At 40.7% G+C, this 25185-nt stretch overlaps 1 protein-coding gene across 1 annotated transcript in view; it reads right to left on the reverse strand.

Moving 5' to 3' along the window:
• Positions 1–2248: 2248 nt before the first annotated feature.
• The window catches only part of CPB2 (carboxypeptidase B2), a 59980-nt gene continuing 37043 nt past the window's right edge, over positions 2249–25185 (reverse strand). Inside the window, exons 7-11 of the mRNA XM_052650296.1 lie at positions 25024–25134; positions 21988–22081; positions 11506–11708; positions 7732–7819; positions 2249–2433 (exon numbers count right to left, since the gene is read on the reverse strand). Coding sequence (XP_052506256.1) covers positions 2249–2433; positions 7732–7819; positions 11506–11708; positions 21988–22081; positions 25024–25134 — 681 coding nt within the window. The remainder of the gene's footprint in view (positions 2434–7731; positions 7820–11505; positions 11709–21987; positions 22082–25023; positions 25135–25185) is intronic.

Below are 25185 nucleotides of genomic sequence, written 5' to 3' on the forward strand. Positions count from 1 at the left end.
AGTATTTTTCACAAAATTTTCACAACTATTTTTGCAGACCCAAATCGCTACATACCAGCATCTACATTCTTGGTCTCCAGTTGAAATTGTCATGTTATCATCTAAATACTTCATTAAATTCTCACTCATTCGAAAATCAAGAGATATGTCCACAGAACTGTCCAAAATATTGACGCCTAGATTCTAAAGTCAGTAAATTCAAACACTGCAGAAGGAGACCCCGGTAGCCGGCACCACACACGAATGAATTGTCCTGCATAAGCATCTAGGTTTACTGCAACAGTTATGTCTGGCAAAACTCTGAAAACTTGAGGTGTGAAGATCCTTCCAAACTTTTAAAATTATTTCTTCAAAAACAAATAAAAAACCTGAAGAGGCTGCACACGCCCACAATTTTCAAAGCAGTTCAAATGATCTGAAAATCTCAGACTATAACCCAATGGCTTGACCCTAGGCTCCACAACCAATATCCTAGCGACAATGCGGTCTCATCAACTCAAAGTTGCAGCCACATAAATTGTTTGCACCTGTTTAGAAAGAGCTTATGCCAAAACATCGGAGCCTTGCCTTTCATCCCGCCTTCCCTGGTTTCTGACAGATAGCTGCCAAAACTACCGACAGACTGTGAAGACAAACTACTTGAGTAGTTAAATGCTACTTAACTCCGAGAACGTTGAGTCGTTACCACTGCCGGGAAATAAGCAAGCCCAAATATAACCAAAAGTAAAGACACCTTTCCTTAAGAGGTCTGGGGAATGCGTGACCATATTCCGGCACCCTTCCATCTCACACAAATGAGAATACCATGCAAGAGTTCCCAGGCTCACATTAAATGGTAGTGACCTAGCAAAGTTTTCCGTCTGAATTCACTGGCCCCCTCAGGCAAACGCGCCTGAGAACACCTCAGGATGACAGCGAGGAGCCCGGCACGAGCCACAGGGGTCTTCCGCAGAGTTAAGGATGGGACACCCGCGGAGGGCTGAAAAGCCCGGCGTGACCCAAGCAGGAGGGAGGGCCGGCTGGGCCTCCCTAGCCTGGGCCCGTCCAACCAACCCCTTCCCCCCCGGGACCCACACCGATTCACAGGATTCAAGCTTACCTCCTTCCCGAGCTTCTTTCGCAAGCGCAGTTCGGAGGTGGCACCGCCGCCTCAGCTCCGAGGAGCGGGGGAGGCGACTGTGTCCCCGCGCCCGGCCCCGGGGAGACGACGGCGAGAGGGAGGTGCGCGCGCGGACCCCGGGAACAGGCCCTCGGCTAGCGAGGGACTCCGGGATGGCTGGGAAGCAGAGCCCGCTCGCCGCTTCGCCAGGGTCGAGCCAGCCTGGGACGTAGGGGAAAAAAAAGAAAGAAAGAAAGAGACTGGAGAGTAAGGAAAGACAAGGAAAACACTGTCAGGCCTCAAAACGCCGCCGGAAGTCAAGAGTTTGCCCTGTTCCTCAGAAGATCGAGGCAACTTCCGGCCTCCAGATTAGTCGTCAGAGGGCAGGCTCCGCCTTCCTCGTGGACACACCTCCCGGGCGTGACGTCGGCGCCGAGGCGTTCGGTAAAATCAACAAATCTGTGCTTTAGCTGAAATCCCTGGAGAAGAAACCAGGAATCCGGGAGAGTAGAAACTCCCACTTTTAAAGTCAATTTAAGAGAAAGAGATTTCTCATTTTATTACATAATTTCTTACAATAAACGGCTATTGTAAATGTGCAGAATGGCACATTTGTTGTCGAAATAACTGCAGCTATTCATTTCCCTCAAAGTTTTTACTGAGCAGCTGAACTGGAGAGACGCGCGGTATTTGTTTTGCTTTTCATGCCCCTCTGCCTTCTCAGAACAGTAACAGCTGTCGCCTATAACTGTGGAGCAAAAGGCAAGCACGACTGCGTCTTTGAAGGAGCCAGCAGAAATTTACTGTAAATTGGGAGCAGAAACCTTGACTGTACTTCTAGCAACCTTCTTTCCTTGTTTAGGATACAATGATCTGCATGAAGTTAGTTATTGAAATTGCTTGAGATGGCTAGTCAGATGTCACGGATCAAGACCCAGTACCTAGCCTCTCACAAATTAAAAAAAAGAAAAATGTAAGCCCTGGTCGGCGTTAATCTCAAGGTACCGTTTATTTTGTTCTTTGACAAAACCAAGGAATGAGAAAATCTTTGATCAAAACTACTGATAAAACTCAAAAAGAAATGAGTACAATGGTTTGGCTGGAATCAGTAAATTAAAATATGGGAAGAGAGTGAAAAAATCAAGGGCATTAAACATTCCTGACGACATGAGAAGCTATTTTAGCAACAGCAGCCAGAGCTTCTGAACACGTGGGTCTGATGTAACGCTCTGGCAGCAAGAATCCATATTTGCCTTTATCTCGAAGTTCAATTGTAAACGCATATTTGATACCCAAGTCATAGATCCAGTCGTCTGAACCTCCAGGAGCTAGATCTACAAAAAGAAAAAAAGAAATTACTTTCTGAAATACAGATGTTTCAGTAAGGTGGGATTTATTTTTTCTGAAAATGAAAATAGCTTTGCTTTTTTCTGATTATTATATAAGTTTCTGGAAGGAAATAGAGATTGAAGGAAAGCAGTTTAAGGAAGAAAAGAAAAATTATACATGTAACCCTACCAAGAAGTGATGATCACCATTTATATTCTAGTGCTTTCTTTTTCAGTGCATACTTGAACATAATTTTTTTTCCCAAATAAATAAGATCATTCTATGCAAGCGGTTCAGTAACATTTCTAAACATAATCTATCCTGAGCAGCTGTATGTATTCAGTTCAGTTCAGTTCAGTCGCTCAGTCCTGTCTGACTCTTTGCGACTCCATGAATCTCAGCACACCAGGCCTCCCTGTCCATCACCAACTCCCGGAGCCCACCCAAACCCACGACCATCGAGTTGGTGATGCCATCCAGCCATCTCATCTTCTGTCGTCCCCTTTTCCTCCTGCCCCCAATCCTTCCCAGAATCAGAGTCTTTTCTAATGAGTCAACTCTTTGCATGAGGTGGCCAAAGTACTGGAGTTTCAGCTTTAGCATCATTCCTTCCAAAGAACACCCAGGGCTGATCTCCTTGCAGGCCAAGGGACTCTCAAGAGTCTTCTCCAACACCACAGTTCAAAAGCATCAATTCTTCGGCGCTCAGCTTCCTTCATAGTCCAACTCTCACAACCATACATGACCACTGGAAAAACCATAGCCTTGACTAGATGGACCTTTGTTGGCAAAGTAATGTCTCTGCTTTTCAATATGTTCTCTAGGTTGGTCATAACTTTTCTTCCAAGCAGTAAGCGTCTTTTAATTTCATGGCTGTAATCATCATCTGCAGTGATTTTGGAGCCCCCCAAAATAAAGTCTGACACTGTTTCCACTGTTGCCCCATCTATTTCCCATGAAGTGATGGGACCAGATGCCATGATCTTAGTTTTCTGAATGTTGAGCTTTAAGCCAACTTTTTCACTCTCCTCTTTCACTTTCATCAAGAGGCTCTTTAGTTCTTCTTCACTTTCTGCCATAAGGGTGGTGTCATCTACATATCTGAGGTGATTGATATTTCTCCCGGCAATCTTGATTCCAGCTTGTGCTTCTTCCAGCCCAGCGTTTCTTATGATGTACTCTGCATAGAAGTAAGCAGGGTGACAATATACAGCCTTGACGTACTCCTTTTCCTATTTGGAACCAGTCTGTTGTTCCATGTCCAGTTCTAACTGTTGCTGTATGTATTAATGGGTTCAAAGCTACCATATCATTTTTAATGATCTCATAGCATTGCTCTGTAAAGCTGGTATGATTAATTTTAATAATTATTTAGCTAGAGCGCTTTAGGAGTTGTTTTCTAATTAATAGAAACAACTTTACAATGAACATCCTTGTTTATCCATAATTGCTTCGTTGTTTCTTTAGAATATTCTTTCCTAGAAGCAGATTCTGTAGTCTAAAGGCATGCACTTTTCAATGATGAGCTGCTGCTGCTGCTGCTAAGTCGCTTCAGTCATGTCCAACTCTGTGCGACCCCAGAGACGGCAGCCCACCAGGCTCCCCTGTCCCTGGGATTCTCCAGGCAAGAACACTGGAGTGGGTTGCCATTTCCTTCTCCAATGCATGAAAGTGAAAAGTGAAAGTGAAGTCGCTCAGTTGTGTCCGACTCTTCGAGACCCCATGGACTGCAGCCTACCAGGCTCCTCCATCCATGGGATTTTCCAGGCAAGAGTACTGGAGTGGGGTGCCATTGCCTTCTCCCACTGATGAGCTACCTGTTGCCAAATAGCCTTCAAAAGAATTGAGCAGTCTATACCTCCATTAGCTAGGTATGAATATGTCCACTTCCCCTTCCCACACCATCTGTGGGAATCATACATTTCTGGCAATTTTATGGGTGAAAAATAATATCAAATTGTCTTACTTTATGTTTGATTGTGAGTGATTTGGACATTTTGATATATTTATTGTCCATCTTTATATTTTTTATCCATTTTCTTCGTTCATTTTTCTTGATTCATTTTATACATTACTTACAAAACAACATTTATGTTCTTAGCCTTCTGTAATATGTGGAGAATTTTTTGTCTTATTTGGTAATTTGGCTTTCAGTTTGGTTTATGTATCTGGAATTTATGTTGGAGAAAGACATGTTAGTAATCCAAATACACTTTTTTTTCCTAAGCAACTTACCGGTTTTTCTAACCCCAATAGTTGAACATTCTTAACTGTTTGAAATGCCTTCTTTGTGAGATACTAGATGTTGTATATCTGTCTTTCTGTCCTCACTATTCCCTTACTATCGATCTGTCTCTTCCAGGCTGAGTTCCTTTACAATGAATATTCTTATTTATGCACAGTTGCTTCTTTGTTTCTTTATAATTACCATAATTAGAACAACACTGTAACTACAACAGGATTGTAATGTGTTTTAATACTTGGTTGGAGCAGATTCTCTCTTATTAGTCTTATTTTTCAGAATTTTACAAGTTCTCCTACCAAGTATATTTTTTCAAAGTTCAGGGACTTCCCTGGTAGTCCAGTGTTTAACTCCATTGCTGGGGGCACAGGGTTGATCCCTGGTCAGGGAACTAAGATCCCTCATGCCATGAGGCACAGCCAAAAAATTAAAAACAAATAAATAAATGAAGTTCAAAGTTATTTAAGCATTCATTGGGGCTGCATTAAATACACAAACTAATTCAGGATAATTGGCACTTTTTTTAATATTGCTTTCCCACTCAAAAACCAGTAGGTTTCTCATTTTATTTGTCTTCATTTATGTACACCAGTAAAGTTCTCTAAGTTTTTCATCACGATCATTGGATTTGTATATGTGCACACATATACATTTAACAATGAATCTATGTACATATGTATCTGCCTATATATATATATATATATATATATGTCTGCCTGTGTATACATGTATATTGGAAGGGGCAGTTGGAACTTATTTCCACTTATTTTCTTCCTGATTATTTTTGGTATGTAAGTTATAGATTTAAATATGTTTAGTTCATAGTCAGTCACCTTACTCAACTCTTGGATTGTTAATAATATTTTTGGTTGATTTCCTACTGTTTTCCAGGTAGACAATCATATAAGAAGCAAAGTGACCACTTTTCTTCTTTCTAATACCTGTACTTGAATTAATTACACAAGTCTTTCCTGAAGTACTGAAAAATATTGATCAACAGTGCATTAGTTAAGTTACTCATTCAGCAAATGTTTCTAATAGTTATTATTAATATCTGGCATTTATTCTTCCAACTATATTTTTATGCTTACACATACACACAGATTTGTATTGAATGAATGCATGCATGAAGATGGAATTATTTCATGAAAACAGGATGTTTGTTTAGAAATTCCTCCAGCCCTGAAGGAACAATAGTAGAGAAGACAATGGGAATCAAGAAAGGGGTGATTTATGAAAGGAAGCTGTGGCCTAGAGCAAGGACCTGGGTCAGCAAAGGCAGAGACAGACTGTGACAGCAAAAGGCAGAAATATCATGTGGACCAGTCTGGCCTCAGTTTGTCCTGGGATTGTCTGGAATGATTGAGGAAGAGGAGGAAGATTCTGAACTTTGTGGTAATAAAGCCTCATGTACTCAGGTAATTTATTAAGTATGAATGTTTTCACCCCCCCTGTAGATCATACCAGTTGAAGGAAATTCTGGGACTTCAAGTATTTTATCTCAAAGCCTTTTTACATGCCATTCTCACTCCCTGGATCTTCCCCACACCTTTATTTGGCAGCCACTTGCAGGGTAGGCCTCACAGACATGTCACCTACCGAGAAAGATCTTCCCAGGCCACCTGGGCTAAGTTGCATCTCTCTCTGGTAGTTATTTTCAAACCTTTACGCTTATTGAGAATCCCTTGGACTGCAAGGAGATCAAACCAGTAGATCCTAAAAGAAATCAACCCTGAATATTCATTGGAAGGACTGATGCTGAAGCTGAAACTCCAATACTTTGGCAACCTGGTGTGAAGAACTTACTCATTGGAAAAGACCCTGATGCTTCTGGGAAAGATTGAAGGCAGGAGGGGAAGGGGATGACAGGGGATGAGATGGTTGGATGGCATCACTGACTCAATGGACATGAGTTTGAGTAAGCTGTGGGAGTTGGTGATGGACAGGGAGGCCTGGTGTGCTGCAGTCCATGGGGTCGCAAAGAATTGGGCATGACTGAGCAACTGAACAACAGCAACAATAAATATGCTTATTTCATGTTCTTCATCATCACTGGGATTATACTATATTTTACTATTTAATTGTTTACATCAGAGATTGGCAAGCTTTTTCTGTAAAGAACCAGATAATTAATATTTTAGGCTTTGAGGGCCACGTAGTCTATGACACAGCTACTTAATTCCACTGTCATGAAAGTTATATAGACAATATGCAAGTGAATGAGTGTAGTGTGCTCAAATAAAACTATTTGTGGACGTTGAAATGTGAATTTTATGTAATTTTCACATGTCACAAAATCTTATTCTTCTTTTGGTTTTGTTCAACCATTTTAGAAATAGAAAAACCATTCTTAGCTTACAAGCTATCCCAAAACAAGCAGTGGGCTAGATTCAGCCTGTGGATTATAGTTTGCTGATGGCTTGTTACATGCTTATTTTCTGTTTTCTCTTCTCTTGTCCCACCCCCCAGTTTCAAAAAGAGCTAAATTGTTTGTTATTCCCTCTGTGGATACAAAGGAATCCCTCAATAAATACCTCCCAGCAGAGATTAATATATTTGTTAAGAACTTGCCACATACCTGTTCTCATCAGTGTGATATAAACAAAGGATGTTCAACTCCAGCGTGCCATGAGCTATACTCTTGGACACAGGTTGTCACTTAAAAGCATCTGATGTAAATGGCATTCCGAGATTTGTACAGTGTTCAACCTGCACAACCTTACATGGTGGCCTTGGGCATCTTAAACATTCTTGAACTTGTATGACCTTTTCTGCTTCAGTCAACTAATGTGATACCAATTCTATAATCCCTACTCTATAGGAAAGAGAATAATTTCTTAAGTGTCATTTTGGTTCCTTTTTAGTATGTGTATTAATGTAGCTTTGTTCAACAATGTCATAGCTATTATTCTTCCATTTCCAATTGTTATAATCCAATTGTTTTATGTGTGACCATGTTTTAAAAGATTCCGCTTAGAAAAATTAAATCCACACAGAAAAACCAAACACAAATTTCTTTAGTACCTCACAGCCCCCCAAGATCTGAAGAAGAAATACTTACATAAACTTTCTGAACCACTGCCATGTGTATATCTGATATTTCTATGAATATTCTCCATAGCGTAGACTGCTTCTTGGGCCACTAGAGACTGAAATCAACAGAATATGGAATTTCAGCTAATGTGCAGCTTTAAAAGAAGACAGGTACACGTTTCTAAAAGAAAATCATATAGTACTTGAATCAGGCTGTAGATATGAAGAAATAGCAGAACGGTTGTTGTCAGGGGCTGGGGTGGAGGTGGGAAGAAAATGGAGACACTGGTCAGTTATATGGTGAACAATTTCTAAGGATCTAAAATACAGTATGATGACTCTAGTTAACAATACTATTTTACATACTTAAAAGTTGCTAAGAGAATAGATATTAAGGGTTCTTACCACAAAAGAAAAAAGAATTATGTGAGGTGATGAATATATTAATTAACTTTATTCTGATCATTTCACTGTATATATATGTATCAAATAATCACACTGTACAGTTTAAATTTACACAAAATTAAAAGTTATATCTCAATAAAGCTGAGGGAAAATGGTATAATGAAAAATCTGCATTTATCCAAAAGGTAAATTGAAAAGAGTAAATTAACTTTTAAAAATGTTTTTCTCTTTATGGAAATCACAGTTGGGTGGCTACAAACACAGATCCTTCCAATATAATAAAATTTTTATTTAATTTGAAGGAAAAAGAATTCTCACATGCCTTTTTAAGGAATTCATTTATTTTGTAAAACAAAGCCTACATAACAAAGTTATGCTGTAAGACATAACTATATTTCAAAGACAAACAACGAGGCAAAATTATCACCAAGCTTTAAACTCAGCTTCTCTAAACAATACGCACATCTCAGGTAATGGATGATTCCTTCTTCATCCTTCTCACACACTCTATTTCTTTTTTTGTGTAAAATGTGCAAAGACTCATCAAATAAAAAAGATTATATCCCTGGAGTGCAGCAAGATGGTAACTAAATTCACTGTTCCATTATTTTTGTTTCTAGCTTATGCAGATCTTTCTGAAACTGGCACAAGCATTATAGTATTTACTGTTGCACCTTTGAAGGACCCCAAGGAATATCAGTGGATATGATGCTGTGTCACCCCCTGCTCAAAATAAGTTTCAATGGAACTGCATGATCTACAGAATAAAATGTAAGTTTATTCTGACATTCAAACAAGCCAACTGTTCTTCACAAATGGACCTCATCTGCTTTCTGAGGGATCAACTTCCTTTTCTTGCCCCTACATTTCCCTGAACGTAATTCCTGTGGGGAAGCTATGGCCTCTGCTTAGAAAGTCTTCTCCTCCCTGTCCACTTATATAAATCCTATCTTTCAATATTGTCTGAAACTGTACCTGGTCCTTGACTTCACTAGCACTTTATCACTCCTTCTTTACAGTATGCTACATCTTCAGTTCCGTTCAGTTCAGTCGCTCAGTCGTGTCCAACTCTTTGTGACCCCATGAACCGCAGCACGCTAGGCCTCCCTGTACATCACCAACTCCCAGAGTTTACTCAACCTCATGTCCATTGAGTCGGTAATGCCATCCAACCATCTCATCCTCTGTCGTCCCCTTCTCCTCCTACCCTCAATCTTTCCCAGCATCAGGGTCTTTTCAAATGAGTCAACTCTTTGCATGAGGTGGCCAAAGTATTGGAGTTTCAGCTTCAACATCATTCCTTCCAAAAAAATCCCAGGACTGATCTCCTTTAGGATGGACTGATTGGATCTCCTTGCCGTCCAAGGGACTCTCAAGTCTTCTCCAACACCATAGTTCAAAAGCATCAATTCTTTAGCGCTTAGCTTTCTTTATAGTCCAACTCTCACATCCATACATGACTACTGGAAAAACCATAGCCTTGGCTAGATGGACCTTTGCTGACAAAGTAATGTCTCTGCTTTTGAATATGCTATCTAGGTTGGTCATAACTTTTCTTCCAAGGAGTAAGCGTCTTTTAATTTCATGGCTGCAATCACCATCTGCAGTGATTTTGGAGCCCCCCAAAATAAAGTCTGACACTGTTTCCACTGTTTCTCCATCTATTTCCCATGAAGTGATGGGACCAGATGCCATTTTAAGTCCTCAAGGTGGAGACTTTATCCCCTCCCTCATCTGTTTCCCTCTGAATGAATTAATAAGGCCACCCTTAGCTATCCCAGTCAGAAGGGAGTTGTACCATCTGTGCCACTTATCTAACAGTTATTCCCTTGAAGAAGGGAATGGCTCTCCTTCCCAGTATTCTTGGTTGGATAATTCTATGGACAGAAGAGCCTGGAGGACCACAGTCCATGGGGTCGCCAAGAGTCGAAGAAGACTGAGTAACTAACACTTCCACTTTTCATACTATAGAGCAGGGTCACCAAACTCCGGACCACAGAGTAGAACCAGGCCACACAGCAGGAGGCGAGCGACAGGCAGGCTAGTGAAATTTCATCTGTATTTACAGCTGCTCCCCATTACTCGCTTTACAGCCTAAGCTCCACCTCCTGTCAGATCAGCAGTGGCATAATAAATGTAACATGCTTGAATCACCCCCAAAACTAACCCCCCCCCCACCGATCCCTGGTGACAAAAAGTTGGGGACCACTGCCTTAGAGCAGAGCAATCTGTACCATTTGCTAATGCATGAGCTCTCTAACCATATACTATTCTCTTAAAGGGCAGGACCCTACCCAGTGCTTCTTTCAGTGTCCATCAAACACAGTGTTTTACACGTAATAACTCAGCAAACAGTTGTGATAATAGCAGTCCAAAAATAACTCAAAATCACATTAAATCTATTTCCAGATCATGATAAATACCCTCTCACTTCTTCAATCACCAATCAAGGAGCTTTCCTTAAAAATTTTCCCTTGAGAAGAAAAAGGAATCCTAAGTATCAAGTATGTTTCTGTTCTAAAGGAGTTATTTTTAGCAACTGCAAATAACTTTACATTTGTCATCAAGAATCGCTGGTCCCTAACATGGCTATAGTTTATTCTGTTAAGAGAACCAGGACAAAACAAGTCAATGAGAAATAAACCACTACATAAAGATCAGAACTTGGGCAAGAACTGGAATGTTGCCATAGTACTTCCATTGACTAGAAAGCATCTGGGGTGATGACTTGCTCAGACCTAACCACAACAAGAACCCTTGCATCCTCATCTTTCGTCGTCTTACCCAAGCATAGAATATCTGCGACCAAAGAGTGGTTGAGCTACTAGCAGGCTGTGTTAAGTCCTCTTTGAACTCACCGTACCATCCACTGCATTCCAAAAAAGCAGGGATGGTCTTGCCTCAATGCTGAAATTGGAGTTGCTTTTAATAGGACCAAATCCCTGCAAGTAAGGGAGGTCAGTATAAAAGCAATTCCCAATGCTAATATCAGATCAGTAAGTATTGTGCTAAGACTTGACCTGTGGCAGGCTGGCATAGAAAACTAGTCACCACAAACAGACCAATAATTCCAGAAAGTCTTGTCCTTGGCTTCATATGCAGGTCAGGTCAAGGTGGACTGGTTCCCTCCTGACATCCCAAGAGCTTGTCTGACGCTTTCCTAGGTAGCCCCTCTGCTGGACAGAAGTTCACGTCCTCAGAGGAAGGCTCAGTTCTTCACAATCTCTCAATGAACCCTGGCCCAGGGTGACTCTCAAAAGAGTTAGATCAAGATAGAAAGCGTCTGTCCCCCTTCGTACTCTATGGGAGAATAGTTTCCCCCACAGTTTTCGATTCTTAAACTAAGTATTATTTTACTTATGAAATGCTAACAAAAAATGAATTAAGCAGCACTTACCAGCTCCTCGTGGTCTTTGCTTCTGCTTCGGCTGTAGGAATATGGAAACACTATCTTCTGGGAGTAGGAATGCATGCTGATATAAGCTTTTATGTGCTTGATATTTCTTCTCAAGAAATCAGCCACCGCCTTTACTTCTGGTTCCGACTCAGGGTAAGTTCCACAGTAGATTTCTGAGCACGAGGAACTTGAGGCACCCTCCCCTGGAGTGAAATCGATGGAGTGGAATTATAAGGGGCTACACTTCCTATTTATGACCTCCCTGGCAATGTATTCTCCTAATATCTCGGGAGTAACATTTTTAGATAAATGGATTTGGTTGAGAGCTCTAAATGTGTTTGTGACAGTGTCATCAATGCTGTGTACTCCCAATGCAGGGCGCCTGGAGCTCAGTCCCTGGTCAGGGAACTAGATGCCACATGCAGCAGCTAAGAGTTCCCATACCGAAAATAAAAGAAAGGGAAAACAAAGAAACCACGTGCCACAGTGAAGAGTGAAGATCCTTCCTGAGACAACAAAGACCCAGTGCAGCCAAATAAATAAATAATGTTTTTTAAAAATGTCTGTGTTTATTTTGAATTCAAAATTTATATGCCCTCATAGCTAACAATCCACCAGTTGTGGCCTATCTTGCTGTCTTGCAGCCTCAAGAAAGTGGCTGTGAGAATGTCAGAAATGCCAGCTCCGCCTCTGAATGTGTGGTTGCATGAGAGAAAGAAGCCCCATCTTCTCCAATCATTGTAAGGCTGGTTTTTCTGATGTGTATAGTTTGGTTGCTCTTGTGCTCAGTTGAGTCAGATTCTGTGAGACACTTTGGACTATAGCCAGACAAGCTCCTCCGTCCATGGGATTTTTCAGGCAAGAATCCTGGAGTGGATTGCCTTCTCCTCCTCCAGAGGATCTTCCCGACCCAGGGATCAAACCTACTATGTGTCTTGCGTCTCCCGCACTGCAGGCAAATTTCTTACTGCAGAGCCATGGGGAAAGCCAGATGTGTGTAGTTTAAAAATCACTAATGAACATAGCCCACAGTAGAAAAGTCTCACTTGGGAACTCAGGTCTCCTGTCAGTGCTTCTTCTAACCCGCTAAAAAGATTAGTAAGTAAAATGGGATGGCAATATTTGGCGCCAGAATGATGCATGTCTATTCCTTTGAGAAATTAGAGTAAGCATCATTTTAGATGGCAGCCTGACTCTTAACACTTCTCTTTTCTGTACCTAAGTCAAGGGTTGGGGCCCAGGGAGCCACCTCTGTCCCCAAAGGTTATCTCTTCTAGAAACAGTTTATTAGCCTCAAATTGCCTCCTTCACTTGTGTTCTGCCAATCAGAATCCCTCCACCGATAACTTGAAGTGGAAATGCAGTTTCTAGTTTCAAGCTGCTCTCTTGAAAACAAAGAAGATAACAACAATAACAGTGCCAGCTGACTTGCAAAGAACACAAGTTGTATGTCTGCTAAAACTTATAGGGAATATCTCATTCAATCTTCACAGCAAATCTATGAAGCAAATGCTGTTATTTTAGGAGATGCAAATTGGGCATTAGGGGTGGTAACCATTGTTTATAACAGATGCTATGGAGCATACTGTTAACCAGCCTATTGCTTGATTTCAATCTTGGCATTGCCATTTAATAGTTATCTGGCTTGGGTGATTTTTTTTTTTTAACCTATGAGTCAAAAGTTGATATAATCCAAATTAGTCTTTATAGAAAAGAATAATGGTAATTAAAGATGAGGCTTTAAATTGAACACCACTTTTAGACTTTCATTATAAGGACTGTCAGGAATTCCCATTCTATATAACATCAACAGAACTTACTTGGCCCTGCAGGAAACCTGACTGTCCATATGTTCTCTGGCTTCCCGAAGCAGCCAAGCAAGACAAATTCTTTTAATTCAATGGATGCTTTACATTGGAAAAAAAAAAAAAAGCCACTTTTGGCGCAACATGGGTATTTGGCACCATCAACTTCTAACAAGTTAGAAATTTTCATTTCAAATATATATTTTTTGGCTTTATTTTTTTAAATGCCATTTACTCTATAAGGCACTGCTAATTGTTAAGACTCAACAGTAACAACAACAAAAAAATTCTAATCTTCTATTTTGGCCCTTAAGCTGTTTATCCCTCACTTGTATTTCAATCAGTCTTCTAGTTCAGTTCAGTTTAGTTCAGTCACTCAGTCGTGTCCTACTCTTTGCAACCCCATGAACTGCAGCACACCAGGCCTCCCTGTCCAGCATCAACTCCTAGAGTCTACCCAAATCCATGTCCATTGAGTCGGTGATGCCATCCAGCCATCTCATCCTCTGTCGTCCCCTTCTCCTCCTGCCCTCAATCTTTCCCAGCGTCAGGATCTTTTCAAATAGGTGAGAAAGAGTAGAATTCTTGTACATGTCCTAACAGGCAAAACGATATTGAATTTTTTAAAACCTATCTATACTTTAATTTCTTTTATCTATTAAATGGAAAAATCATGAAATCCTTTGCCCAGTGCCTGGCATATACGGAGTGTTCAGTAACTATTGTTTATCATCATTGTCGTCATCATCACATGGATTGGGACACAGAGAAGGCCAGTGTGCTTTGCAGAGATGAGATGAGCAGAGAAAGGACCACTGAGCCCCCTAAGGTGCTCCAGGCCCAGTTTCAGTCTGTTTCCAAGGTCTGCCTGAATCCTGGTCCTTGGCTTCCATTATCCTTACAGAGTCTGCCTTTCTTACTTAAGCTTGCTTCATTTCCTTCCTTTTAATGCAACAGAAACAAACTTAATGTTTGTTAAACATTCCCCTCGCACCCAAGGAAATGTTGTGCTCAGGTCTTTCCAAATATTTGTGTTAGTTTTTAATCAATAATGCCATTGGAAAAACCATTTTTGATAGTTGTTACCTTTGAATACTTTTATTTAACCCCATAGGTACAAGTTTATCATTTCAAATGTAATCAACATAAAAATGACTCGTGAGATATTTTGTGTTACTTTTTCACTGGAAGGGTCTGGTGTATATTTCACCTTCATTGCACGTCTCCGTTTGGACAAGCCACATTTCCAGTGTTCCATGTCCACATATGGCTAGAGGCTACTGTAATGAACAGTGTCGCCTCAGATTCTCATTTTGTGACTGTATTTCTAGAGATTTCAAACTTTTGTTTGAAAGAGCCATCTAGAGTCAATCTGTGTTTCAGATTCTGTTTTGCCTTTAAATAGGGATGTTAATATGGACAAGCCACTTCATCTGTCTCAGCCCAAATGCTTCATCTGTACCAAGAGGTGCTTGGTCTTCCAGGTGCCTTTATGTTCAATCATTCTTTGATCTATAAAGTGTGGGATCAAAAAATACCTGGAATAGCAAACTCATTGAGACAAAAAGTCAGTTAGAAACCACCAGGGGCTCCTATGGGTGGTAAATAAGAAACTATTGCTTAACGGTTTTAGAATTTCTGTTTGGGATGATGAAAAATTTGGGGAACAGATGTTGGTCATGGTTGCAAAAGATTGGGAATGCACTCAAAGTCACTGAACTATAGTTTTTAATGGTTGAAGTGGCAAAATTTTTATGTTATATATGTTTTACTATGATTAGAAAAATTAAAAGGCCATATGGTCTCTAGGAAAAGAAATACTTTCCATCGCACAACAGTTGCAAAAACCTAGTAGCTTAACTTAACATTTCAGAAAAGGAGTAGAGTTGTTAAAAGAAGTTTGAGACCAGTTCAGTTCAGTTCAGTCACTCAGTCATGTCCGACTCTTTGCAACCCCATGAATTGCAGCACACCAGGCCTCCCTGTCCATCACTGACTCCCAGAGTTCACTCAAATTCACGTCCATTGAGTCAGTGATGCCATCCAGCCATCTCATCCTCTGTCATCCCCTTCTCCTCCTGCCCGCAATCCCTCCCAGCATCAGAGTCTTTTCCAATGAGTCAACTCTTCACATGAGGTTGCCAAAGTACTGGAGTTTCAGCTTCAGCCTCATTCCTTCCAAAGAACACCCAGGACTGATCTTTAGGGTGGACTGATTGGATCTCCTTGCTGTCCATGGGACTCTCAAGAGTCTTCTCCAACACCACGGTTCAAAAGCATCAATTCTTCGGTCCTCAGCTTTCTTCACAGTCCAACTCTCACATCCATACATGACCACTGGAAAAAACATAGCCTTGACTAGACGGACTTTTGTTGGCAAAGTAATGTCTCTGCTTTTTAATATGCTGTCTAGGTTGATTATAACTTTCCTTCCAAGGAGTAAGCATCTTTTAATTTCATGGCTGCAGTCACCATCTGCAGTGATTTGGGAGCCCCCCAAAATGAAGTCTGACACTGTTTCCACTGTTCCCCCATCTATTTCCCATGAAGTGATGGGACCAGATGCCATGATCTTCGTTTCCTGAATGTTGAGCTTTAAGCCAACTTTTTCACTCTCCACTTTCACTTTCATCAAGAGGCTTTTTAGTTCCTCTTCACTTTCTGCCATAAGGGTGGTGTCATCGGCATATTTGAGGTTATTGATATTTCTCCTGGCAATCTTGATTCCAGCTTGTGCTTCTTCCAGCCTAGCATTTCTCATGATGTACTCTGCATATGAGTTAAATAAGCAAGGTGACAATATACAGCCTTGACGCATTCCTTTTCCTGTTTGGAACCAGTGTGTTGTTCCATGTCCAGTTCTAACTGTTGTTTCCTGACCTGCATATGGGTTTCTCAAGAGGCAGGTCAGGTGGTCTGGTATTCCCATCTCTTTCAGAATTTTCTACAGTTTATTGTGATCCACACAGTCAAAGGTTTTGGCATAGTCAATAAAGCAGAAATAGATGTTTTTCTGGAACTCTCTTGCTTTTTCCATGATCCAGCGGATATTGGCAATTTGATCTCTGGTTCCTCTGCCTTTTCTAAAACCAGCTTGAACATCTGGAAGTTCACAGTTCACGTATTGCTGAAGCCTGGCTCGGAGAATTTTGAGCATTACTTTACTAGCATGTGAGATGAGTGCAATTGTGCGATAGTTTGAGCATTCTTTGGCATTGCCATTCTTTGGGATTGGAATGAAAACTGACCTTTTCCAGTCCTGTGGCCACTGCTGAGTTTTCCAAATTTGCTGGCATATTGAGTGCAGCACTTTCACAGCATCATCTTTCAGGATTTGAAATAGCTCAACTGTGATTCCATCACCTCCACTAGCTTTGTTCATAGTGATGCTTCCTAAGGCCCACTTGACTTCACATTCCAGGATATCTGGCTCTAGGTGAGTGATCACACCATCGTGATTATCTGGGTCGTGAAGATCAGAAAATGAGTAGTTAAAAGAAGTTTGAGACCAGAGGTCCTTACAAATACCCCCTGTTGGAGACTGAATTCTTCTCTCCCCGTGTGTGCATGCTAAATCGCTTCAGTCATGTCAGACTCTGTGACTCTATAGACTGTGGCCCAGCAGGCTCCTCTGTCCATGGGATTCTCTAGGCAAGAATACTGGAGTGGGTAGCCAAGCCCCCCTCTGGGGGCATCCTCCTGACCCAGGGATCGAACCCCAGTCTTTTATCACTCCTGCTTTGGCAGGCAGGTTCTTTACCACTAGCACCACCTGGGAAGCCCCACGCTACCCCCAATTCCTGTGTTGAAGCCATAAGACATCATGTGTTATATTTGGAGATAAGGCCTTAAAGGAGGTGATAAAGCCATAAAAGTGAGGCCCTGATCTACTATAACTGGCATCCTTATAAGAAGAAAGGAACACCAGGGACATATGCACATAGTGAAAAGGCTGTGTAAGGACACAGCAAGAATGCAGCCATCTGCACACCATGGAGAGAAGCCAAAGAGAAACCCACCCTGCTGATAACCTTGACCTTGGACTTACAACCTCCAGAACTATAAGAAATACATTTCTCTTGTTTGAGCCTTCCACCCTGTGATATTTTGTTATGGCAGCCCAAGCAGACTAAGGTATCCCTACCTCTATTTCCGTACTCCAAGGCCAAATTTGCCTGTTACTCCAGGTGTTTCTTGATTTCCTACTTTTGCATTCCAATCCCCTATAATGTAAAGGACATCTTTTTTGGGTGTTAGTTCTAAAAAGTCTTGTAGGTTTTCATAGAACCATTCAACTTCAGCTTCTTCAGCATTACTGGTTGGAGCATAGACTTGGATAATTGTGATATTGAATGGTTTGCCTTGGAAACAAACAGAGATCATTCTGTCGTTTTTGAGATTGCATCCAAGTACTGCATTTCAGACTCTTTTGTTGACCATGATGGCTACTCCATTTCTTCTAAGGGATTCCTGCCCGCAGTAGTAGATATAATGGTCATCTGAGTTAAATTCACCCATTCCAGTCCATTTTAGTTCGCTGATTCCTCGAATGTTGACGTTCACTCTCACCATCTCCTGTTTGACCACTTCCAACTTGCCTTGATTCATGGACCTGACATTCCAGGTTCTTATGCAATATTGCTCTTTACTGCATCGGACCTTGCTTCTATCACCAGTCACATCCACAACTGGGTATTGCTTTTGCTTTGCCTCCATCCCTTCATCCTTTTCTGGAGTTATTTCTCTGCTGATCCAGTAGCATATTGGAGACTTACTGACCTGGGGAGTTCCTCTTTCAGTATCCTATCATTTTGCCTTTTCATACTGTTCATGGGGTTCTCAAGGCAAGAATACTGAAGTGGTTTGCCATTCCATTCTCCAGTGGACCACATTCTGTCAGACCTCTCCACCATAACCCGTCCGTCTTGGGTGACCCCACATGGATGGCTTAGTTTCATTGAGTTAGACAAGGCTGTGGTCCTTGTGATCAGATTGGCTATAGTGTCACCCTGCATATTTAACTTCTATGCAGAGTACATCATGAGAAATGCTGGGCTGGAAGAACACAGGCTGGAATCAAGATTGCCAGGAGAAATATCAATAACCTCAGATATGCAGATGACACCACCCTTATGGCAGAAAGTGAAGAGGAACTAAAAAGCCTCTTGAAGAAAGGGAAAGAGGAGAGTAAAAAAGCTGGCTTAAAGCTCAACATTCAGAAAACGAAGATCATGGCATCTGGTCCCATCACTTCATGGGAAATAGATGGGGAAAGTGTCAGACTTTATTTTGGGGGGCTCCAAAATCACTGCAGATGGTGATTTCAGCCATGAAATTAAAAGACACTTACTCTTGGGAAGGAAAGTTATGACCAACCTAGACAGCATATTAAAAAGCAGAGACATTACTTTGCCAACAAAGGTCCATCTAGTCAAGGCTATGGTTTTTCTAGTGGTTATGTATGGATGTGAGAGTTGGACTGTGAAGAAAGCTGAGCACCGAAGAACTGACACTTTTGAACTGTGGTGTTGAAGACTCTTGAGAGTCCCTTGGACAGCAAGGAGATCCAACCAGTCCATCCTAAAGGAGATAAGTCCTGGGTATTCACTGTAAGGACTGAAGCTGAAGTTGAAACACCAATACTGTGGCCACCTCATGAGAAAAGTTGACTTATTGGAAAAGACTGATGCTGGGAGGGATTGGGGGCAGGAGGAGAAGGGGACGGCAGAGATGGCTGGATGGCATCACTGACTCGATGGATGTGAGTTTGAGTGAACTCCGGGAGTTGGTGATGGACAGGGAGGCCTGGCACGGTGCAATTCATGGGGTCGCAAAGAGTTGGACACGACTGAGTGACTGAACTGACTGACTGAACTGACCTCTATTTCCAGCTCCCACACAAACACACACACATATACACAATTTTAATACAGAGGAAAGGTAAAATGAACATAAAATGAGTAAGTAGGCTTTGCAGGACAGTGATGGAGACACAGATATAGAGAACAGACTTTAGGACATGATTGGGGGTAGGAGGAAGGAGAGGGTGGGATGTATGGAGAGAGTAGCCTGGAAACCTACGTTATCATATGTGAAATAGATAGCCCATGGGAACTCACAACAGGGCTCTGTAACAACCTAGAGGGGTGGGATGGGGAGAAAGGTGGGAGGGAGGTTCAAGAGGGAGTAGATATTTGTACCTATGGCTGATTCATGTTGTTGTTTGGCAGAAACCAACACAATACTGTTAAGCAATTCAATTAAATATGAAAAAGAATTTAAAAAAATTTTTAGTTAATAAATAGGCTTGATATTATCATTTCCTGTTCCTAAGTGAGGTACTCTTTCAGATTCTTTACACAGTATTATAAAGGCACATTCTATTAATAGTTGTAGGGGCAAAGAAGAGATAAAATTTAATTCATTTTTTCTCACTGTTTTGCTCACAAAGTACTGAAGAGATGCTGGGGCACTCAGCAAAAGAAAAGAAAAAGAGTTCCTTACTATTATTTTTTGTTTTATTTGGAAAACTCTCGTATCTATAATATATTATTGCTGCTTCTGTTCCTGCTTTTAACTCTTGTGACATATAGTAATACAACCACAGGCCTAATCAGGGGTCTGAGACATTTTTTGATGACAATGACAGAAGATATTTTGACTACTTGGTTATTCAAATTAGGTAACATTAGTTTTACCATAAAAAACATTAGGTAAAACAGAGTAGTAAAAAAAAAAAAAAAAAAACCCTTGCAGATAAAAGAAGTTTCAAAAAGGAACTTATATCTGAAGAGTGACTGTCAGACTCAGAAGAATTTCAGCAAATTTGAAGCCAAGCAGCCTGGCTTTATATCTCAGCTCTGCCGCCTCCTAGCTCTGTGCTCTTGAGCAAGGGACTTAACCTTTTCAAGTCTGGGTTTCTTCATCAGTGATGTGTAGATAATGAAACCCAGGGGATGAAGTATATAAACTACTCACCACTTAGCAACTGTCAGCTCTGTTTATTCAGAGGCCTTTGATAATTAGCTTCTGCTTCTCTGACTCCCTCCCCAGTTATCACTGCCCATGGGGGTCTTTATGCTTTGGTGGGCACTTTTATTGGACAATCTTAATGATGGCTTTTACAAAGAAACCACTAAATGATTCCCTTGAGCCTGAGGCAGGATCCGCTATTATTTCCTGTGTTTTCTTACTATGTCTGTGGCTTTCTTAGAACAACTTACTTCATGCACAGATTCATTTGAATAACTTTTCTGAGACCTGCTCTGTGTGCCAGGTACTGAGCTAGGTAATGGATAATCGTCCCTACCCTCATGGAGTTTCTGACTGAAGAGGGAAGAGGAAATCAAGAAAAAAGTACTCTATTGTGAAGTTTTCGTATCTATTAGGTTGGCCAAAAAGTTCATTCAGGTTTGTCCTTAAGCTTTACTTGAATGAACTTTTTGGCCAACCCGATACATTGCGACAAAGATGAAATTATGAGTTTTCACTTGCGCTTCCCAGGTGGCACTAGCGGTAAAGAACCCACCTGCCAGTGCAGGAGACATAAAAGACATGGGTTCGATCCCTGAGTAGGGAAGATCCCCTGGAAGAGGAAATGGCAACCCACTCCAGGATTCTTGCCTGGAGAATCCCATGGACAGAGGAGCCTGGTGGGCTACAGTCCATGAGGTTGCTGAGTCAGACACGACTGAAGCGACTTAGCAGGCAGCACTTCTTTTCTGAAGGAAATAGAGAGGGCCATGCGGCTATGACTGCGTACGGTAAAGGAATGGGAAGAAGAGGATATTTCCGTGGCCTCAACAGCTTTGCTCCCTCTGTATTGTCCTCATAGAGCCACACGCTCCCACTTTCAAAAATATAGATGACTCCAGCTCATTGTTTAGCTTTGTAGTTGTTTCCTAAATGTAGCAACTACAAAATATCCTTGGAGGGTGGGCGAACTAACACGTACCTCCCTGAGAGCAGACAATGTTCCTGAAAGCCCAAGTCAGTGTTCACTGAGCACTGTAACTCATTTGAATCAAGGAACAGGGAATTCCTACTGTGCTGAATACAAGTTTGTCTTTATGATATTCACGAAAGAAAGAACTTAAGAAGGTGAACGGTAACAGGGAACGCAAAATGTTTTGGGACTTCCCTGGCCATCCAATGGTTAGGACTCTGTACTTCCATTGCAAGGGGGCGCAGGTCTGATCCCTGGTCCTGGTCGGGAAAACAAAGATTTCACAAGCCAAACAAACAAACAAAGGTTTTGCGACACTATAGAAGTAAATATTTTCCTAAACAATTGAAAACGAGAGGTACCCATCCAACTCTTGTCTTTGATATCCTCATAATGAATGCTATTTGTTTATGAAAGTAGGAGATTTAGTGGTCAATTCCTTATGATTCTAGAGAAAAAGAATTTTAGAATTTTGAAGCTAGAAAGAACCTTACAGAACTGGTCCAACTGCCTTCTTTTAAAGACGTGGCTATTAAAACAAGGAGGACAGGGTAAGGGTGTTCTGCTGATTTTCGCCAACCTTCACATCATTGCATTTAAGCAAAAAGTTTCTGATTTCAATTATTTCCGATTCGGATAGTCCTCCCCTCTAATTAGCTTGAATTAATGGGTTTTTAGGAATACCGCCTTTTAAATGAAGAGACGTTGCTAGAAATTAAGCAAACAACCTACCACACCAGTGTTTGGAGGCAAAGTTCCTGTTCAGGTCTGTTCCGACGCAAGCATTTTTTTCATGAAAAGAACGATTCTTTCTCCACATTCGATCCTAAATAAACAAAACACAGATTACCGGAGCATCCATGTTTGCGGTTTAGGAAAGACGCCACGTTTAATGACAAAGTGGACGGTGTCGTGTCTCTCTCCTTTAACCCCATCTCTTCACCCGGTCACTGTCTTCACAGTATTTCTTGCATGGCCCCTGTTCTATCCAGGTCTTAATTGGGTTCACTCAAACTTGACTCAAATGAAATGGTGATATTTGATGATTATTTAAAAAAAAACGTCAGCTGGTTTTTGTAGGCTGCTTACTGGCCTTCTTGTTAAGTCTTGTTTCCTTTAATTTTACTCATTGCCATTTTCTATCTTCTGTCGTTCTAAGAAAAGCAAAATAACTTGGTGTTTCAACTCAAAACTATGAGTCATGCATTTCTTTTTTTTTTTAATTGAAATGTATTTGACATACAACATTGTATAGATTAAAGACGTTCAACATGTTCATTTGATTCCTTTACATATTAGGATTACTACTGTCGGGATAATTAGCACTTCTAACCCGTCACATTAATTCTCTCTTTTTTGTAGTGGAAATGATTAAGATCAAGTCTTTTAGCAAGTTTGATGATGATAATACAAGGTTGTTGAATCATGAGTTTCGGTGCTCTCTTTCGATTGAATTCAACACTCACTTAAAACCTACAGGAAGCAGAGCTGTGAAAATACCTCTAGTTTCATGGTGCCTGTGATCGTAGTGATTCAACTCTGGTTTCTAAATGTAAAGCAAAAATACCCCATTGGGTTCTTGGGGTAATCTGGGAATTTAATCTTGTAAACAGTTGCATAGACTTTGTTTGAGTTCTGGGTCGGAATGACATGGTACCCTCTTCCCTATTCCACCAACCCTTCTGCCCAGCCTCCCAGTCTGTTTCCAACCCCAGTCCTGTGATTCTGGCAACAGTTGCTCTGAGGAAATTGGGTTCTCATACTTCAGGAGTTAATTGGCAGAGTTAAGATACAAAAGACGGTTGCAGAGTAAGACTAACTAAAGTGTGGCTGAACTCCACTGGGAGTCCAGTGAAGGCATAAATTTATTGTAATAGCAATCTATAAATGTGACCATTTATTGAACTCCAATTTTATGTTAGATACTGTACAAGGTATTTCCCATTTACTTAGTTCAGGGTTTGCTCATTACCCCCTAAAGACTTTTGTTCACAATATTCATCTTCCCGGAGATGACTTTTTCATCAATCTCCTTCACCATTCCCATCTCTTCTGCTTAAATTAACCGCTACATAAAATATTTCCTGTATAATTCCTTATGTTTCTAATCACTGCAATTATGCCCATTCCCCTGAGTGTTTAAATATGCTATTCAAGTATGTTTTTCATATATGTTTGACTGTTTTTATAATTTAAAAAAATTTTAATTAAAAATTATTATTAGAGTTTACTTTACAATACAGTCTTTTTCTTTTTTTACAGAAGAGTTAATTTATTTCAACCAACATTAATAAGTCAGAAAATTGAAGTTTTTATATGCTTGCACTTGCACACATGCACACCTATGAATAAACTCAAGCAAGAAGTTTGCAGAAGTGTACAGGCCAGAGTTTTTATGTGCTCCTCATTAAATTAGAAAGGACCATACTTCATATTGCTTGAGTAATTTTACGTGAATCATGATGCTGTTGGATTAAAACGGTTTCCAGTGTAGACAAGACTGAACAAGATACTCCTATATATGTGTTCATGATTGAGTTAAAGGATACTAGGATTAAATTTGCATATTGGTTAGTGTGCAATTCTGTTCTGATGCACATTCTGTTAGAATACCATTCTAATTCTTGCAATTCATGATTTTAATAAATCAAAATACCATCCAAACAACTCCTAGTAAGAATGAACAGATGGGGGCACCCTTTATCAAGGTGGCTAACATCAAAAAAGAGGTAAAACCAGACCTGCGCCACTCTTGCTGGGAAAACACCCCATCACAATGAAGTAGTCTTGCCAAAAAAGCCAAACCTGCATTGTCTTTATCTTCCAGAATTCAAATATCAAGTTTCAGAAAACACAGAGGACAAAGGAACGTGTTAAACCACAACATGGCAACACAATGAGTAAATCCAGGCAGGAAACTCTCTTCTTCAGTGAAATAAATTGCAAGGAAATAGAGGAAAAGAGATATGGGGAGAGAATCTATGGATTAAAATAAAAATAAAGGCTATAAAGCAATCACAATATATCAACCCCATTTGGATCCTTAACCAAAGAAATGAACATTTTTAAAAAGCTGTGGTATGATCGGAAATTTAAATACTGATTAGAAATTTTATGATAGTAAATAATTATTGTTCATTTTTAGGTATAATTGTATTTCTATTTTTTAAAACTTCAGTTAGATGCATCCTGAAATATTCATTGATGAAATGATATGGTATCTGAGATTTGCTTCAAAAGGATATGGGTAAGATAGAAGGGGGAGAAGGCAATGGCAACCCACTCCAGTACTCTTTCCGGGAAGGTCCCATGGATGGAGGAGCCTGGTAGGCTGCAGTCCACGGGATTGCTCGGAGTCGGACATGACTTCACTTTCACTTTCACAGTGGAGGAGGAAATGGCAACCCACTCCAGTATTCTTGCCTGGAGAATCCCAGGGACGGGAAAGCCAGGCGGGCTGCCGTCTATGGGGTCGCACAGAGTCAGACACAACGGAAGCAACTTAGCAGCAGCAGCAGCAAGATAGAAGGGAGTTGGGAATACAGGTGAAAAAGATTGGCCATGAATTGATGCTATGTGATAAGTACATCAGAGTTTACCATACAATTATTTCCACTCATATATGTTTGAACTTTCCCATAATGAATTAAACAAAATTTTTTTCATAATAAAACCATTATGCTGGGATCCAGGATTCTATGAGTCATTCTGTCTGTGTATCCTGTATGCTCTAAAGGAGTGTATTTTGTTTTCTTTGCCTTCACCTACCTTTTTCCATGTGTAGTCATAACCATCCACATTAACCACTGGCATTATATAGAAATCCATGTTCTTCAGGAGATTGGTATGCATCTTTTCTTTCCCATAGTAATAAGTTACCTGCGGATTAAACCAAGCATATTTGATAACGTATCTTTTATCTCCTTCTAA

Source organism: Budorcas taxicolor, chromosome 12 (assembly GCF_023091745.1).
Source record: "Budorcas taxicolor isolate Tak-1 chromosome 12, Takin1.1, whole genome shotgun sequence".
NCBI classification, from domain to species: domain Eukaryota; kingdom Metazoa; phylum Chordata; class Mammalia; order Artiodactyla; family Bovidae; genus Budorcas; species Budorcas taxicolor.